Source organism: Selaginella moellendorffii, unplaced genomic scaffold (genome assembly GCF_000143415.4).
Source record: "Selaginella moellendorffii unplaced genomic scaffold, v1.0 SELMOscaffold_13, whole genome shotgun sequence".
NCBI lineage: Eukaryota > Viridiplantae > Streptophyta > Lycopodiopsida > Selaginellales > Selaginellaceae > Selaginella > Selaginella moellendorffii.
This window is the reverse complement of record NW_003314274.1, coordinates 1,776,120-1,793,211: the sequence shown is the minus strand read 5'-3', so window position 1 is coordinate 1,793,211 and position 17,092 is coordinate 1,776,120. Positions and strand designations below refer to the sequence as shown.

Sequence of the window (17,092 nt, the reverse complement as noted above, 5' to 3'; positions counted from 1 at the left end):
AAATTTTCTTTGCCCTAAGCCTACCTAGCAGGGATTTTGCTCTTCGCGATGGATGCCGATGACGCTCCCTCGAATGCGGTCGATCAAGCCATAGCTGCCGCGGATTTCGTCCAGGTAAGCGATCGCATTGAATCGCGCCATGGTAATTGAGCTCCAGTAGTGGATTTTCATACTTCCAGACGATCCAGAGAGATTTAAACTGCCTCTCCGACCCGGATCGAAACACCAGGCGAAAGGCATTGGAGCGCCTTGACAAGCTTCTTGTTATCGAGTCTCGTTCTCCAGCTATGCTCCAGGTATTTTTTCTTTCCTCTTTTTATCTCCCAAGCAAAAAATCTTTTGTTGATGTTTTAGATTGTTTGGGACGAGACGATACTGAAGCTGGTCGTAAGAAACCTTCACGACCCCGTGGAGAGGTGTCGAGAAGCTGCCGTGAACATGATTTCTAGAGTTGTGAAGCTTTTAGCAGAGGTATGTTTCTTAGATTCCAATACTTTTGTACTAAAGTTTTTGATCCAGGTGGAGCAAACAACATTTTTGATGGTTCCTGCAATAGCTGAGCGGACTGGTAATCACGTCCTGTGATGATTTTTCCCTTTTTCTTTAATCTGGAAAATTTGTGGCAGGGCAGCTTCCAGTGCTTGAACATTCCGAAGAGATACGTCTAAGTTTAATCAACTTGCTCAATGCTATAATTTGTCAGTGCTCAGTGGAGAGCGTTCGTGAGTTCTCTGAGCACATAACAAGGGTCAGCGTTAGTGTTCTTTCTCTTTTGTGTTGTAATTGGCTGCTTTTGCAGGTAATCTGCGTGACGTTGTCGGATTCTTTTCACGAAATTAAAAAAGCTTCTTGTGCGCTGCTGTCTAGACTATGCAGTCGTGCACCTGATGTTTTAGGCGAGAATGCAGATGCTATACTGCACGCGTTACTTCCGAATATTTTGCACGCTCACTCACGGGTTTGTAGAGATGTCTGCAAAAGAAAGTTTAACTGATATGTTTTGCACAGGTGCGATCTGCGGTTGTATCTGCACTCAATGACGTTGTTTTATGCGGTTTGCCGGCTGGTATGATTGCCCAACACGTTGCTCCGGGCGTCAAAGCGGTTGCATTTGATCATTCCGATGCAGTGAGAAAGGTAAATAAGCCATTTTTTTTCTCTCTCTCAGAGGTTTAGATCCTTTGTACGCAGGTCTTTTTTGAGTATGTTGCTCTATGGCTTGGGTATGAGCCAGATGAAACATGCCCAATGACTGAAACAAAGAATCAGACGGCCTATATGCCGTTGCTCTTGCCGTTGCTTCTACTTGGAATTGGAGATGACTCACCAGAGATTTCTACCTCGACTTTGGCAATGGTTTATCGTGTAGGTGAAGTTTACAAGCACTGGAATGCTCATGATTCGGTGCAAGAGAAGGTAACGTTTGTTGTGTCACTTATGTAATAACGTTGAACTTACAGACCTGGAGGCATGATTCTAATGTTCTTCCACTACCTTTCGAAACAGAGCCTGGCTATGGCTCACGCTTAATGATACAGGTTTATCAGTTTTGTGCTGTCATAAGTTGTTTCTTACCATCAACTTATATTAGCGACACCTCAAGCAAATAGTTTACGACTGTTCGAAGGATTTTCGTGATTGGACAGTTACTACGCGCTTGGGTGCTGCTCGACTTTTGCAAACTACTCTGGTAACGATTATTTCTCTTTCTTGTGATTATTCCTTACCATGTTTCTTTTCTAACAGGTGTTCGCAGAAAGTCATTCCTCTCGACACCTGGATGTTCTCATTCCTTCCCTCTGCAGGTTCTTATTTTGGAGTTTAACTTTTGAAAAGCTAGTATTTGCATTCAGTGCTGTTGCAGATGACGATGTTCGAGTAGCACAACACGTAGTAAAATCCTCGCAAATATTGGGGTTTAACAATGCTCCGGAGCATTGGTTGGATCTTATCATGGATTCGATAATCAGCGATCGGTCTACAGCTTTGCAAGTATGGCTACAGTTTATATGAAACACTTGAGTGCATGCTTGGAAACTGCAGAGAGCAAATGGATTAGTCGTATTCGCTGGCTTGCTTTATGGTACGCCGAACGAGAATGTTCATGAAGGCCTGGTTATTCAGGTATTATGCAATTGCCTCGTGTAGGACAACTTAACCGTTCCGTTTTGCAGATTTTGCAAGGGCTATGTCACGCTAATTTGTCTTTTGATGAAAGCCTAGCAGTACGACGACAGGTTCTTGATTCGAAATATTTTTTCCTTGGTTCCACTCTCTGACGCTGTTCTTCTTGTAGCTTTTGGCTGTTTTAACCAATGTTGTCGTAAAAGCGGGCCCGATATCCAGAGTCTCTTCGAAAGAGATGTTGATTTTATTGTTACAGGTTTGTTTGAAGAATGTTGTTCTTTGCTGACTTGATTATTGATGCAGCTTCAATGTATTCAAGATGATGCCAAACTACACCAGGATGCTGCTTCTTTGATAGAAACCTTTGCTCATGTCACTGGCTACGAGTCATTGGAGCAGCTGTATGCTTGTCACACAAGGGACCTGATTGATCGAGCAATCCTTCGACACGAGGAATGGCTAGGAAACTCGCCAGGGCGACATCTTTTTGAAGCCGTATTGAAGAATCTTGGCCATTTAGTACTTTGATCAAACCATGTGAACGAACTTGTGCTTACTTTACTGTCTGCAGGCCGGCTCATATCTAGCGGAGATACTTCCAATTATTGCGAGCTGTCTAAAACCCCAAAGAGATCCTTCTCTGCGTCTTTCTCTTTTGCATGTAAGTATTGAAGTTTGTATGTAACTTGCTGATATTTCCATGGCTTTAGCTTTTGGACGACTTATTTGAAACTTCTGGCCTTGAATCTTGGTGGAGCTCCTTAGCAAAGGAAGTCATTGTCAGTGTTTTGATTCCATGCGGCATATGGCAAGCAGGAAAGGTTGGACATTCGGGAACGGATTTCAGATGATTAAAGCGCTTGTTACAGGTTGGAGCTGCAGTCAGACATGCGGCTATGGTTGCAGTTGGGACGTATTTAAGACGCGGTCTTTGTACTCAAGTAAGTGCTTCCTTTAACATATGACTTTGATGTTTACATTCGTCTTTCAGAAAGATCTGAATGACATCCTGGAAACGGGGGAAACGTTGCCTGTTGTCATATCCTGTCTGGAGGAAGATTTCTACGTTGATACGCGACGAGTTACTTGTCATGTCATGGAGAACATCATTCGCATTGCCGGAAACAGTTTAAGAGGTAGCTTTTCAAATGTAGGCCTTGCTTCTTACGATCGTCCGTGCTTTCCTACAGATGACTACCGAGTTAAGATCGGAGCAGTTCTCCAAAAGCGACTTGACGATAGCAATGATGGCGTCCGTCTTGGGATATTAAGATCGTTGTCCCTCTTTCTGAGCACGCTTCCTCCGGCATACCCTGGCACAGAGGTGGGATAAAATCGAATTTTGTTCCATGATACTTACCTCTGAACGCTGCAGCTCAAGAGCTGTCTAAGCAGTCTCGTCCTACACATGGACGACCAGAACCAGCAAATCAAGGTACTATCAAGCAATAATTTGCAGTCATTTAGCCTAAGCAACTTCTCTCCACAGGAGTCGGTTTGCAAAGCTGTCGAGGTTTGCGCAGTAAAACGCCCCGCTTTGGTCGTGGAAATTGTCACGGAAGTCCGGTCCAAGCACCAGAGCAGCCAGTACTGTGACTATCTTCTCACGGTGGCGGGATCCGTCCAAACAGCGGATTCTGTAGAATCCGCTGCATGATCAAAGTGAGACGCGGAGCGCTTCAACCACCGGTGATCCAAAGATACATTGATTTTGACGTTGTAAGTTCCTCTGGATTTTTTCTTCTTTTTTTCCTTACTAAGCTGGACTGGCTCTTTCTCTGTGAGATCTTTTAGAAACCGGCAATAAAAGCCAGGAAAGAGACTCGTCTGGACACACATCCTCGATTTCCTGGCCCGCGCGGTACATGCTCTCTCAGGTAGGCCAGAATGACGCATCACTCGGCTTAAGACTTACGTCTTTTTGCGTGGTGGTGGTTTTTGTTTTCGCGTTGCTTGGCCAGGGTTATGATTGGTGTGGTTTTGGATAGGCGCTGTGCTACTGCTATCGCTCGATAGCTAGAACCGCGAGATTTCCAATGCCCACACCGGAAAAGAAAAGTTTTCCAGTCGTCTTCTCGCGAGATCTTCCTTTGGGACAGCTCCTCTATCCCAGTCTGTGAAGGCAAGGATAGGACGTTAGAACCATGCATCTGCCAAGGGAATGGAAGAATCTTCTTCCTTCTCGCGTTTGTCCGGCAGCGAGCGAGTATCGAACCCCTCTCGCTTTTTCTAACCAGTTAGCGAATTAGAAATTTGGCGCCATTTTCTGGTCTTGCCCTAAGGGTCTTTGTTCGCGAGCTGCGATGGGGACCCGCGAGCGATGGCGCTGGCGCTTGCCGCGAGGATTTCGTGGCGCCAATGGCTTGGCTTCCAGGTTTTTCCATGCAATTCTCCTTATGATATTCTGAGTCGCGAGGATCGATCAATCCAGTTGGCTTAGAAGAATCTTGCGAGCTTCAGCCTAAAAAATGTGGCAATGTTTCGATAAGCAAAGGTTTCTTTTTCTTTGTCTTCTCTTTCTTCTGATTTTTTGCTCTTTCCTTTTTTCTAGACCCATTAACCGGCTTGAAAGTTCACAAGATCGCGTGGACACCTCCAGTGACAACGTGACCGGCCATCCCTTTCCTCTACATGGCGATACAAAAAGATATGAACAGAAGATGGCTTTTTACGTAACATAAAGTCAGAGGGGTCGGTTGAGCTTGCACTGGCTGAAAAGGACGACTCCAGAAGTCTTGCACAGGCCAAAACGCTAAGCTCGAGCGAGTAGTTTAAGCTGCTCAAAAGATGGTAGAGGCTTCCTATCTGTGTAATTGACCAGTGCAAGGTGAAAGACTGTGCAGGGCAGGCAGGGAACAGTCTCTACGTGCTCTTGCAGTGTCAAAGCTGCAAAAGATTGACACTAAGACTAATTTTTCAATCAGGTTTGCGACATTTTTCTCTGGTGGTTTTACTGACTTTTGTATGCGAGGCAACAAAATGGCAGGAAGAAAATGGCGACGGTGTTTTTTGCAGCGTTCCAGAACAGTCGGGGGTAGAAAAGTAGAAAGAAAAGCTTAATGCGGCAAAACAAAGGTCAAGATAGAGGCCCACAACACCACAATATCAACAGGTTCTGCCTCCTTTGCGTTTTCTTTGCATTTTCCTCACCAGTACCTTTCTTGCAGAGAAAGTCTAGACGGGTTTAACAAAAGACTTGCGGTACATATTCTGACCGACTCTATTAAGGGGTGGGAGCAAGTCCCCGGTAAGCTTAACAAATCGTACCTCTGGAAGTCAAGATTATGTTTCACTTTGCTGACCACAGACGCTTAAAACATGCCGCTCATGACATGATTTTATCCTTTCCTGGCATTTTATACTTGAATCTCAAGCCTTTTTTCTAGTTTTTCATTTGCATTGTTTTTTCTGTATTCTTGGACAACTGTTCCTTCTTAATGGGCCCCTGTACCTCGATTTCATATTCATACATAGAATCCAGCTATGCTTCGCTGCTCTTACTGGACTCCTCCCTATTCATTCTTGAGCTTCGCTTCTCTCGCTACTTCTTGTGCCAGAAGATGCCGAAGGTTCCGTTGTCTTAAAGCACTTTGTTGGCTTCAAGTTTATGCGGCTCGTTGAAGGCTCTTCAGAAAACTTGTAAGTGATTTTAGTGCACTATCTCAGCTGACATCGATAGTGTTTCTTGTAGGTTCTTCCATTTCAGATCCATGAAACAAGACTGATGCAAGGCACTAGGGAGAGAAACTTTAGAAATTTTCGGGGCCTGGTCAGTGTCGGTGGCAATTCATGGCGAATGCACTCCATTTGAAGATGTCATTGACGGGATTTTGTGCAGAATTCCATGGCAATGCAAGAGAATTGCTGTGCGTGAGCATCTCAAAAGCGCTTCCAGGAATTCAGGCTGAACAGGAAGCTCATTGCTGAAGAGTAATGAAACCAAACCTGAGAGAGATATGGAGGGTGCTTCTGGTGATGATTTCGAAGATCAGTCGGACCTGCAAGCATCTAAGAAAAGATATCATCGTCACACCGTCCAGCAAACACGGCAGCTGGAGATGTGGGTACATGAGCTTGAATTCTCGTCATTTACGGGTTTTTTCCACAGGTTCTTTAAGGAGTGTCCTCATCCCGATGAGAAACAAAGGCAAGAACTCGGCAGAGAGCTCGGACTTGAACCACGACAGGTCAAGTTTTGGTTTCAGAATCGACGTACTCAGATGAAGGTGTTTGCCTTGCCATCAGGTGCTTTTTTTCTTGTTCAGAAGATGATCCATGATTGCAGGCTCATCACGAACGGGCAGACAATTCCATTTTAAGAGCTGAGAATGAGAACTTGCGAACTGAGAACATCGCATTGCGAGAGGCCCTGAAGGATGCGAGCTGTCCCAAATGTGGAGGGCAGCTTACGCCAGGAGAGATGTCTTTCACCGAGCAGCAGCTCCGGATTGAAAATGCTCGTCTGAGAGATGAGGTGAGCAATGTTATCCTGCCTGGTCGAAACGCTGAATTTCGTGTCTTTGATGCAGCTGAATAGAGTGTCGGCTTTGGTAGCGAAGTACATAACTCGATCGGCCATTCCGTTGAACATTCTCCCAGATTTTCCCTTCGATATCACTGCAACTGGAACGTCGGACTCCGTCGCGGTTCCATCCATTCTAGAAATGGCTAGTCGACCGGGCGGCGTGACGGAATCCGAGAAACCAGTTATCGCAGAGCTTGCAATAGTTGCGATGGAAGAGCTGCTGCTGGTTGCAGCTGAAACAGACGGTGCACTGTGGAGTAGTGTGGATGGAACAAAAGAAGTTTTGAGTCAGGAGGAGTATTTCAGACAATTTCCAAGAGGTCTGGGGCCAAGGCTGATGGGAATGGAAACAGAAGCATCAAGAGAGACTGGTCTGGTCATGATGAATGCAGCGGGGCTGATTGATACCATCATGAACGTTGTGAGTACTTCCGAGTGTGTCTTTTTCGCAGTTTTTTAACCATTCCAAGGTTCTGCAGGGCAGATGGGTCGACATGTTTTCGAACATAGTGTCAAGAGCTTTTACTACGCAAGTTCTCACAACTGGCGTCGGCGGCAATTGGAACAACGCGCTGCAACTGGTGAGAAAGTCTTGACTTTTACATTTTGTTTTTTCGAGGCTGGAAACATCAAGCAAAACTGCCCGATAGTTGTATGCAGAATTGCAAATCCTTTCGCCTTTGGTTCCTACACGGGAGTTCTTCTTTCTCAGGTACTGCAAGCAGCATTCCGAACGCGTGTGGGCGATTGTTGACGTCTCTATCGACGGCCTTCGGGATAATCCGGCCCCGCAATTGCGGTGCAGGATGCGTCCTTCTGGTTTCTTCATCGAAGACTTGCAAAATGGATACTCAAAGGTTCGTCTTGCTATTCTCGAGCCTGTACAGTTTCATTCGCATGGTCTTCCTGTAGGTGACGGCAGTGCAACACATAGAAGCCGATCACCGCCAAACTGAAAACATATATCATGGGCTGGTGTGCAGTGGTGCGGCCTTCGGCGCAAAGAGATGGCTCGCCATCTTGCAGCGTCAGTGCGAGAGGCTGGGAATCATGCTAACCAACAACATATCAGCTAGAGATCTGGGTGGTATGCTTGAATTCATTTGTCCTGCCACCTAAAGCTTTAAAGTGTTGCTTTTCCTTTTTCTTCCTTTTGGTTGCAGTCATTCCAAATGCAAATGGTCGACGGAGCATGCTGTTCCTTGCCCAGCGCATGACGAGTAACTACTGCGCCGGTGTTAGTGCCTCGATTGTACACACATGGACCACGCTCTCTGGCGCCGGCGAAGAGGACATCCGCGTAATGACTCGTAAGAGCGTCAACAATCCAGGTGAACCTCCCGGCATTGTTCTCAGCGCTGCGACGTCCCTGTGGGTGCCGGTAAACTCGCAGCGCCTGTTCGAGTTCCTCCGGGACGAGAGGCTGCGAAGCGAGGTAAGCCCAGCTTCTTGTCCCTCATTACAAATGACATTTACGTTTCTAGTGGGATATCCTTTCAAACGGTGGTGCAGTCCAGGAGATAGCACGAGTTGCAACCGGCCAAGACCCGGGCTGCGTCGTCTCGCTCCTCCGCGTTGGTGTAAGCACACACTTTAAAAGCAGCAGCTTTGGACGACTACTAACCTTTTTTTTTTTTTTTGCCTCCTTTTTACTACGGCAGGCATTGAATACGTCGCAGAGTAACATGCTCATCTTGCAGGAGAGCTGTACCGATGCATCCGGCTCGCTCATAGTTTACGCTCCCGTAGATATTCCGGCGATGAATCTGGTGATGCAAGGAGGGGATCCAGCCACCGTGGCGCTGTTACCGTCAGGATTTGCCATCTCACCGGATGGAGCAGTATCTCAACGTACAACGCAAGAGGGTGGCGGTGCTGGCGGTGGCGGTGCTGCTGATCTAGCAGAGGCAAGCTCTTCTTCTAGCAGCGGCGCTCTCCTCACGGTGGCTTTCCAGATACTAGTCAGCAACGTCCCCACCGCCAAGCTAAACTTGGAGTCCGTGGCCACTGTCAACAGCCTCATCTCCAGCACCGTGCAACGCATCAAGACCGCTCTCGGCTGCTGCTAAGTTTCAGTCTCGAGCATGGATTGGACAGAGAAAGAGCTACAGTGGTTTCGATATAGCTTTCGGATTGGACAGAGAAAGAGCTAGTACAGGCATTACAGGCATGGTGAAGATCGCAGCATTCAAGACAAACAGAGGAGGAGAAAACTCACAAACATCACACGGGAAAGAAAAAGGACAGAGTCAAGAGCGCACCACAGACGATCCTTCCTCGCCTCTGGCCAGAATATTTCCATCGACAAACTTCCGTTTTTCCAGACCAGGCAAGGCTAATGGTTCGGGTATTGACTCTCCTTTTTCTGATCCATCGTTCCTTTTTTTCTTTTTTCTTTTTTTCATTTTTATCTGAGATATTACGGACTCATCAGCACATTTTTCTTCTTTTCTCTACTGTTCAACGATAGCTTTGCTGTCTCTTTTAGAATTTTTGTTCGTCCCGTGCCTTGTATTTCAAAGAGGACCATGTGGGATAGTGTCAACCACAATAAAACAGCGCAAAGAGCCAGGAAGAAACAAATTTGATACACAGTCATGTTTGTTCTGCCATCCCTTTCCTGTCTGTCTTCTGATCTTCTTCTTCTTCTTCTTCTTCCTTACAAAGCTCCAAAAGCTCGATCCAAGTAAATCGTCCCGTTTGTTCCTGCGTTTGAGGAGAGCCTTTACCAAACTTTTACTACTCGAGATATCAAACCAAATGAGCTTTGGTGCGCTGTAACCTCACAAAGTACCTCTACAAGGAGAATCCGATCCAATATATTTGGTTGTTCTTCTTCCCCCTCCAGTGAATACGGGGAATTAAATTTATCGGTTCTCCCATCCCTTTCCGAGTGGATCACTGGAACCTCCCTATTGAAAAGATTTGATCGGTCCTAGATAGAACTCGTCGCCTCGGGGAATCTAATTTTCTTAAGCTCAAACGGGTACCTTTGTATATGATTTGTTCTTCTTTCTTTTTGTTCTTTAGCGTCCTCCTCCAGCAAATACCATATTAAAAATTGTTTCGACTGTGGCAATTCACAATCACAGTTTTTGTTTTTTTTTTTTTTCATTTTTCTCTTGTTGTGTTTTTATAAAAAAAAAGGTACCTTCGTCCGGAGGAAGGTTGGGCTGATCCGCCAAAACAGTTTGCATTGCAGCAATATCGTTTGCCTTTGTGTCGTAAGTCAGACTGGAAATAATATCGGCTTTGAGAGCATATCTGCAAAGCACTCGATTAGAACATTTCCTGAAGAAAAAAAACAAGTATTTTGGCAACCCAGGCAAACTTGCCAAAAAAAAAAAAAAACCCAAAGAAAAAATGAAAAATTGAGGAGCTTACTCGTCTCTGTGCATGGCGTATAATTCTTTGAGTCCACTGACGCAATCTTCTAGACTGGGCCGGGAACCAAAACGCTGCTGGAGCTGCTGCCTTGTAGGCTTGGGCTTCTCGTTCTTCAAAAGATTGGCCGCGTCTCGCCACAGCTTCTCAAAATCTTTGCAAACATCCTCCAGATCCAGCCTTGAATGACAAAAAACAGCAAAAAGATCGATCGGACACACAAACAAGAGCAAATCACTTACAGTGTTTCACGCATGATGGACAAGATTTTCTCCAGCGACTCGGCTTGTTTCCCGACGAGATCATCCCTCCCTTCCAATTCCTCAAAACAATCCCTGGACAGGAGAAGCTATGGAGAAAATCAACCAGGAAGAAATCTAAAACCATACCGGGAAACGCTGGATCACAGCCGCCGCATTGGAGAAGAGACCCAGCAACTTAGCTTGCGAGGTATTCCATCGCGCCAGACATTCGTTGGCTCTCTTGTATCGCTGCTCATATTTTTTCACGAGCCTCTCCATTAGGGCAAATTCCCAAGACTAAACTAATATTAACTTAGATAATAATTAATGAACTACATTAGATTTCTAGCACCTTGACAACTTCCACCATCGAAGGTCTTTGGCTTTGCTCCACTTTCGTGCACCACAATCCAATTTGGATCAAATTCTCTATTTGGCTTCTCTTGGTCCTATCCATGCCTTGATCTATCACCACCTTAAGCGTGCTTGATACATTTTGCCTACTCATCCTCTCATCCACGGCACTGAGGCCTGTGATAATCTCCAAAACCACAATCCCAAAGCTGTAGACATCCAGTGCCTTTGTAACTTTCGCTTGTGTCAGCCACTCTGGAGCCATGTATCCTGGAGTTCCCTTGATCGCAGTCACCGCATTGTCTGTTCTACCATCGCCTCCGAGCATCCTGGACAGTCCAAAGTCGGAGATCTTTGCCGTGAAGCTCTCGTCCAGGAGTACGTTCTGAGGCTTGATGTCGAGGTGGAGCACTGTGCTGCTGCATTCTTCGTGAAGATATGCGAGGCCCCTGGCTATGTCCTGAACGATCAAAAACCTCCGGTTCCAATCCAGGCTCTTCGCTTTGCTGCTGTCGAAGAGCCACCTATCGAGCGAGCCATTGTGGACGTAGTCGTAAACCAGAAAGTGGTGTGGTTTTTGCGAGCAGTAGCCTCTCAGGCTGACCAAGTTTCTGTGATGGATGTTGCAAATGGCTCTCACCTCCGCCTTGAACTGCTTCTCGCCTTGGTTTGAATCGTCAAGGCGCTTGACAGCAATCCTGGATCCATCCGACAGAGATCCTTCGAAAACCGTGCCGAATCCTCCACTGCCAATCCTCTTGCTGAAGTTTCTCGTGGCCATTTCCAGCTCGTTCAAGTTGAAAGGACGTGGAGCTTGTGCAGCACCAGAGACTATAGCCTGCGAGCGCTGTCGACGGCTTTTGAAGTAGAAATCAACCTTGTTCTTCCAATAAGCACCCGCTGATACGATGACTGTCACTGTGAGCGCAGCAATCCCTAGGACTGCCGTTATAAGGACTCCGGCTTTGCTATGCTTGGCATTGTGTACTACCAACTTAGACTCCCCGGTTTTCACCTTGATAAATGCCGAGAACGCTGGAGCTCTTGTCACGTTGAGTGTGTAAACTTCCGTGAGATGAAAGCACGTCCTATTGTTGTCCTCGAAAAGAACTGCCTTGCACGAACTATTCGTCAAGCACGTCTCCAGGCAGTCCGCCTGTGACAAGATAGCTCCTTGCATGAACTTGAGCGGCAAGTAGTCGTAGAACTTATCCCCTGCCACCAACCTGTACTCCATAGCTATGTCCCCTTCATGAGAAAGACGGCAACCAAGTGTGCCGTCCAAAGAATCCACTGGTTCCAAGTAGGTTTACGTGCCTTTGTCAGACTTCAAGCCTATGCAATGGCACTCACCTTCCCTGGTCATACTGTATCTTCCGCAGACCCCCCGATAAGAGAGATCCCAGCCAATCCAGCCATTGAAGAACTTGGTCAGATCGAGGATGTCCCAGTCGATGTCCGCAACCACTTCTCCAGTAGAGAAGAGCTGTATTCTCCTCACACTGTAGACTATGCTCAGTGCTACCGACTGAATAACTGTCATTTTCCTGTTGTAGACATTGAAGCTCGAAGAGTTGACGCCAACAAAACCAATCTCTTGGTCGAACTTCCACACTCCATAGCGCTGCAGAGGCGACTGAGCGGACAAAACCAATGCGTAAGGTTGTACTTCGAATGAAAAGTATCCTTCACCTGTTCCACCGGGACTGCTGGAAACAAGTTTCATCCCCGTTTTCATCAGCTGGTGAGGTACAAGAGTATCCGTAGGATGATCAAAGCTTTGCTACACAACCTGGTCATCTTCCCTGTAAAGAACAAGGTTTCCAGTATGATTCAGCCGCATGCCTGCCACACCAAGTCCAGACGTTTTAGTCGACCAGCTTTCGGTGCCGTCAGGATTGTAGAGTACCAAGTTTCCATCGACTTGGAGCTTCAAACTTGCACCGAGAGGCACCGGCCTTCCGTTGTTTGCTTTCCACACTGCGCTGGTTTCGCTGGCATGATTTTCACCGCCTGCTTTCACGTAATACACCGCCAAGTAGAAGAGACCTGTTTTGCTGCCAGTAAAACCCGCAGAGAAGGCACGCTTGGATAAATTCTGGCAGAGAAACGGATGGAGGTCCCCGTTGAGCGTCCAGCTGAAGTTCGAGTCAACAACAATCTCAGGATCGCCTGGAAACCCGATGTCGATGAGACATTTGCACGAGGGGCAGAAGCGGAGAAGTATGACAAGCAGAAGCTTGATGGGTGCGTCGAACATCCCTGTTAAAACCCCAGCGTCAGTGCCTTGTATTCATTTAGTTGGCTCGAGTTTGTCGCTTACGTAGAGTTTCAGCCGGCGGGCTGCCCATGGCATAGCAACTGGGGTAAGGCAAGTGCCGGCTACAAGCTTCACCAAGTGTTTAGACGCAGGCAACGCCAAATGCCTTCTCTAAAATTAAACAATATGAAAATCAGAAACCAGCTATTTCTTTTTCTTCTCTTTATTTCTGTTCTTTTTGTTTTTTGCAAAATCTATAAGGCATACCTGATAAATTATTCTTTAGCCGAGAACGAGACGATGTATCATCCCAGCCAGCCGGACTGGGCGTTTAAAGATAAATATATAGCAATATGACTGTCAGTACGTCGAAGCAGGCGAGAAAACTATGGAAAGTGAACAAAAATTTCAAGAAATACCAGATGTTCCATCGTTGTCAGAGCTGCTCAAACTGAAACTGCGATTAGCATATTCGAAGATTTTATTTGCCTTGTCTCGATTTCCTCCGAGACTACTTTTTTATTTCATCCTTCTAACAACGGAGGAGTTAAGAAAAAGGACCTGAAGCTTAAACCATCGAGCCCTAAAATTTTACCCCAATCACTTTTGGACTGAAATTCAATTCCCAAGAACTCATGAGATTACACAGCTACAGCGCGCACTAATTCTATCCCACAATGTACAGCTGCGGCTAAAGAAGCATTCATGGGTAGATTTCTAGACCTTCTGTTAATAAAGAAAAGTTAGTATTAGTTAGCATATGTTGTCCAGTATATGTTATATTGATTGTTATAATTTTGCTATATTAAAAACTAAAAATGGAATAGTATCAAAATAAATATTGTATTTCACTTTGAAAGAAGAATTGAGGGAATTATGCCCAGCAAATGTTAGGTGAACACAAAAATCAATTCTTGTAAACTTGATAATATAAATATTTAGAACAAAATATATTCCCAGATAAAAGTAATAATAAATATTTATTAATAAAAATATTAAATACAAATTATTATTTGGAAATATGAATATATTTAGAAAATTACCCGACCAGAAAAAAGTAAAAATAAAATTTCTATTATTAATAATATGTTATATATAAATTATATTTTTACTTGAGATAAACTTATATTAAGAAAAAAATTACTAAGAATAATAATTACTCATTATTATTAGCATGACATTACTTAATTATGTGGTTTACTTAGAATATAAAACAATAAGTTTTTAGAAAAATTCATATATTACTACCCAGATTCAGTCGAGAAAATAATTACTAACAAAATCTTTTGTAAATATATATGCTATCAAAACTATAATTCCATAGTATTATGTACTAATAAACTATTTTTACAATTAGGAAAAAGATTTTAAAATATTACTACTTAATCAAATATTGCATACATTATCTTAGTATTCCCAACACTCACGAGCCCCAGGGTGGTGGGACTGGGAAATGCCCCTTGTCTTGTGGCTTACTGCGCAATTGTTAAATTCATCCACCACTTTGTTCTAAAAAATGTCTCCATATTTTATTTGAAAGTATTCTTGAATCACAACAATTGATTGATCCAAAAGAAATTTTACACAAAATCTCAAGACTTACTTGGCACTTAGTCTTGTCAAGTTGATCATTACAAGTTTGCGAGCACAAAGGATTTGCAATGCATCGAGTGAGCTCCAATCTAGAGAAAAATAAATAAAACAACACTTGTCTTTCTTGAAGGACAAAAGAAAAGAATAAAATTACCAACATTCTTTCAAAAGACAGGAGCATATCATGAGAGCATTGGCCACAAATATAGGAGTTGTGAGCAAAATCACACCAGCAAAAATTGCAGTTATGTGTCTTTTCCAATTCAAATGGTTTAGCAAAAATTCCCTCTTCTCAATGGATTTCTTGATGATGGGCTCTTTGCATTGCTTCCTGAAAAGCTCTTGGCAATCCTGGGAGATGATCTTGAGAAGTATAACCTAGCTATAGTTTTTCTTTCGCTGCTTGATTGCATCTCCATGCTGAAGATTTTGTCACCATGGCTAATGAACAAGGCAAGCAGCGCATCCAGATGCTGTGACACCTTGCTCCACCACCAGGAGGATGATCGATCCTACTCTAGTCACCAAATCTTCCTCAAGGCCTTGGGCTGCTGTTGCTGCTCGAGTGATCTTGATGCCCATGACAGGGACAGTACACTTTGCATGTGACACGTGTTACTGCACCTCTTCTCTCACCCCACGCAGCTTGGCTGCCTCCTATTGGCCGGGAGCAAACATCAATATGATTATTCGCTAACACGTGGTTAAAGAAATAACCCCTTTACAGTTATCCCCCATTAAACGGCTGGATCTAGTGGCCCAAAAAGTTCAGCAACTCCTCCTTATTGTGATAGATTAGTATATGTATTAATATTACATATACCTTTGGAGCAGTAGCCAATGGAGTAGAAGAGGTCATTGGAGGGCTTGGAAGATTTCTTGCAAGGGCCATGACTACAACTTGTGTCAATAAGCCTCAAAAACATGGATTCAAGCATTTAATTTAAGAGTCAAAGGCTAGCTTTAGAGGAAGTGGTTAAGTTTAGTTTCAATTTTTTGTCATTTTTTTATTTTCTTAAGCAAACCTATAAGGGTAGTGGATATACCTAGAATATATTTGGATTTTTAAGATGTTCTACCTTCTAACGGTTGTCATTCATTTAGATTAATTTTGCAGTTATAATTTATAAATTTTCCTAAACACTTTTTAGTATATTATTTTTTATTTTACTATTTAATGGTTGATATACAATAAGATTAATCTTTTTTATAAATTATATAAAAATTTATAATTATAAATTTCCATTTGACCAATAGAATCAATAAATAAGAATAACACTACTATTAAGCATACCAAACATTGCTGCATCCAACACATAGCAAACTTTTTAGTGAATATACTTAGAACATGCTTAAAATTTTTGGAATATTCTATGATCTAACAGTTGTTATTCCTTTAGATTAATCTTGTATTTATAATTTATAAACTTTCCTAAATATATTTCAATATATTCTAGTTTATTCTACTATCTAATGGTTGATTTCAATAAGATTAATCTTCTATTTATAAATTATAAAATATTTTTATAATTTATAAACTTCGAAATTAATAAATAATAATAAACAGAAATAGCACTACTATTAAGAAACCAAGAATTGTTGCATGTATACTTTTAACCACTGATACTTTGTTTTGATACCTTAACTAAAATTATACCAAGACAAATTATACACATATAATAAATTATTGTATGACAAATTCGTTTTTATAATTTTTTGTAGAATTTGTAATTATAAAACATAATTTAACAGAACTGAAATTAGAGTTGAACCTTCACCAGGGGTGTGATGCATGACAAAGATCCACCTTGCCATGCAAATTTGCTACTACTACTACTTTTCACAGTCTCCTAGATTAGATTTTGGATCATTTATTCATTGTGGGGATGTTGCTTTGGACTTCACAAACAAGGACTCTTAGATAAATTCTCCTACCAGGGCATAAATCTGACCCTCAGGTTATATCCAGTGGGCCAACTCAGCAAAAAATGACATCAATTTATGTACAGGAATTGTGTTTAGGTTGGCTGGACAGTGGGAGTGTTGGGCAAGTGCCATTGTAAGGGTAAAATGGAAGTGGGAACAAGGCATAAGTAGATGATTGCCAAAGCACTGGTAAATCATTTTAGGAAGAACACAGTATGTATATCTCTCAAGACAAAGCAAGATCTCATTAAAGCAGTTTTTAGAAAAATCTGAATCAGCCTAAGCCAACAACATTTAAAAGAGTTCAACACATGCTATTACCACGTGTAGATGGGCCTCGTGCATAAAGGAATTGAGGCTTTTAGGGGGAAATGCTTGGGTTCCCATCCCTCACAAGGGTGCCAATGTGCTTGTGGAAGTATAGGTTGTAAGAGCAATGCATAGAAACTTGGAGAGATTGTTGAGTCCTTGCTATGCTTGAAGCCATTTGATTCAAATGGCATTTGTGTGTAATTTACAAGGGTTTGTGCACTCTTTGTGGCCTGGAGGAGTAAAGGATTTGTCTGGTGGACAAGGAACTCCTAGATAGCATTGGAATCACAGAGTTTGATGAGGTAGACCATGATGAACGGCTTGTCCATTGTGTCTATAGAGAGCAGTAGTAACAAACAATGTTGATAA

General features: G+C 43.4%; 4 protein-coding genes across 12 annotated transcripts; 2 read left to right on the top strand and 2 right to left on the bottom strand.

Annotated features, from left to right (window-relative positions):
• The first annotated feature begins 19 nt into the window (after positions 1-19).
• On the top strand, positions 20-4,399 carry LOC9646092 (dynein assembly factor 5, axonemal). Of its 3 annotated transcripts, XM_002970005.2 has the most exons (25): positions 20-114; positions 180-296; positions 355-471; positions 520-568; positions 627-748; positions 800-958; positions 1,009-1,137; positions 1,192-1,416; positions 1,461-1,538; positions 1,592-1,690; positions 1,747-1,805; positions 1,854-1,992; positions 2,044-2,124; positions 2,175-2,237; positions 2,297-2,383; positions 2,431-2,646; positions 2,699-2,788; positions 2,838-2,948; positions 2,997-3,068; positions 3,119-3,263; positions 3,318-3,451; positions 3,503-3,562; positions 3,617-3,846; positions 3,922-4,004; positions 4,089-4,399. In XM_002970005.2, the coding sequence occupies exons 1-23, from the start codon at positions 49-51 to the stop codon at positions 3,782-3,784; spliced, it is 2,586 nt and encodes an 861-aa protein (XP_002970051.2). In that variant the 5' UTR covers positions 20-48; the 3' UTR covers positions 3,785-3,846; positions 3,922-4,004; positions 4,089-4,399. The 3 variants fall into 3 exon arrangements, with proteins under 3 accessions (XP_002970051.2, XP_024530496.1, XP_024530497.1); XM_024674728.1 differs by having other exon boundaries at positions 1,747-1,992; XM_024674729.1 differs by lacking the exons at positions 3,922-4,004; positions 4,089-4,399 and having other exon boundaries at positions 1,747-1,992; positions 3,617-3,907.
• Positions 4,400-5,142: 743 nt separating this feature from the next.
• Positions 5,143-9,132, top strand: LOC9645550 (homeobox-leucine zipper protein MERISTEM L1). 4 transcript variants are annotated; one of them, XR_002992347.1, is made up of 13 exons: positions 5,143-5,239; positions 5,295-5,766; positions 5,819-5,896; positions 5,966-6,187; positions 6,236-6,353; positions 6,413-6,601; positions 6,657-7,073; positions 7,132-7,233; positions 7,303-7,509; positions 7,565-7,739; positions 7,816-8,087; positions 8,165-8,232; positions 8,314-8,362. XR_002992347.1 is itself a non-coding variant. In XM_024674732.1 (13 exons), the coding sequence occupies exons 4-13, from the start codon at positions 6,084-6,086 to the stop codon at positions 8,719-8,721; spliced, it is 2,073 nt and encodes a 690-aa protein (XP_024530500.1). In that variant the 5' UTR covers positions 5,143-5,239; positions 5,295-5,766; positions 5,819-5,896; positions 5,966-6,083; the 3' UTR covers positions 8,722-9,132. The 4 variants fall into 4 exon arrangements, 3 of the variants coding, with proteins under 3 accessions (XP_024530500.1, XP_024530499.1, XP_024530501.1); XM_024674732.1 differs by having other exon boundaries at positions 7,137-7,233; positions 7,313-7,509; positions 8,137-8,232; positions 8,314-9,132; XM_024674731.1 differs by having other exon boundaries at positions 8,137-8,232; positions 8,314-9,132.
• Positions 9,133-9,134: 2 nt separating this feature from the next.
• Positions 9,135-10,557, bottom strand: LOC112346252 (uncharacterized protein At5g43822-like). 4 transcript variants are annotated; one of them, XR_002992348.1, is made up of 6 exons: positions 10,426-10,557; positions 10,279-10,385; positions 10,037-10,216; positions 9,804-9,916; positions 9,447-9,722; positions 9,135-9,358 (listed from the first exon to the last, which is right to left on the bottom strand). XR_002992348.1 is itself a non-coding variant. In XM_024674750.1 (6 exons), exons 1-5 carry the CDS (start codon positions 10,555-10,557, stop codon positions 9,679-9,681), a joined length of 576 nt encoding a protein of 191 aa, XP_024530518.1. In that variant the 3' UTR covers positions 9,135-9,587; positions 9,643-9,678. The 4 variants fall into 4 exon arrangements, 3 of the variants coding, with proteins under 3 accessions (XP_024530518.1, XP_024530517.1, XP_024530516.1); XM_024674750.1 differs by having other exon boundaries at positions 9,135-9,587; positions 9,643-9,722; XM_024674749.1 differs by having other exon boundaries at positions 9,135-9,722.
• Positions 10,558-10,615: 58 nt separating this feature from the next.
• LOC112346231 (G-type lectin S-receptor-like serine/threonine-protein kinase SD2-5) lies at positions 10,616-12,892 on the bottom strand. Its single transcript, XM_024674644.1, has 3 exons — positions 12,425-12,892; positions 11,986-12,268; positions 10,616-11,880 (listed from the first exon to the last, which is right to left on the bottom strand). Exons 1-3 carry the CDS (start codon positions 12,890-12,892, stop codon positions 10,616-10,618), a joined length of 2,016 nt encoding a protein of 671 aa, XP_024530412.1.
• Between the last annotated feature and the right edge of the window lie 4,200 nt (positions 12,893-17,092).

Bases quoted from the DNA above. Each gene is read 5' to 3' on its own strand.
- LOC9646092 (XM_024674728.1), top strand. From the start codon at position 49: ATGGATGCCGATGACGCTCCCTCGAATGCGGTCGATCAAGCCATAGCT. The intron at 2,789-2,837 runs GTAAGTATTGAA...CCATGGCTTTAG, and splicing joins TGCGTCTTTCTCTTTTGCAT to CTTTTGGACGACTTATTTGA. The intron at 3,563-3,616 runs GTACTATCAAGC...TTCTCTCCACAG, and splicing joins ACCAGAACCAGCAAATCAAG to GAGTCGGTTTGCAAAGCTGT.
- LOC9645550 (XM_024674731.1), top strand. From the start codon at position 6,084: ATGGAGGGTGCTTCTGGTGATGATTTCGAAGATCAGTCGGACCTGCAA. The intron at 6,188-6,235 runs GTGGGTACATGA...TTTTTTCCACAG, and splicing joins CAAACACGGCAGCTGGAGAT to GTTCTTTAAGGAGTGTCCTC. The intron at 6,354-6,412 runs GTGTTTGCCTTG...CCATGATTGCAG, and splicing joins ATCGACGTACTCAGATGAAG to GCTCATCACGAACGGGCAGA.
- LOC112346252 (XM_024674748.1), bottom strand. From the start codon at position 10,557: ATGGAGAGGCTCGTGAAAAAATATGAGCAGCGATACAAGAGAGCCAAC. The intron at 10,386-10,425 runs GTATGGTTTTAG...TTTTCTCCATAG, and splicing joins CTGTGATCCAGCGTTTCCCG to CTTCTCCTGTCCAGGGATTG. The intron at 10,217-10,278 runs GTAAGTGATTTG...TTGTCATTCAAG, and splicing joins TCCATCATGCGTGAAACACT to GCTGGATCTGGAGGATGTTT.
- LOC112346231 (XM_024674644.1), bottom strand. From the start codon at position 12,892: ATGTTCGACGCACCCATCAAGCTTCTGCTTGTCATACTTCTCCGCTTC. The intron at 12,269-12,424 runs GTTGTGTAGCAA...TTGTCCGCTCAG, and splicing joins TTTACAGGGAAGATGACCAG to TCGCCTCTGCAGCGCTATGG. The intron at 11,881-11,985 runs GTGAGTGCCATT...TTTCTCATGAAG, and splicing joins ATACAGTATGACCAGGGAAG to GGGACATAGCTATGGAGTAC.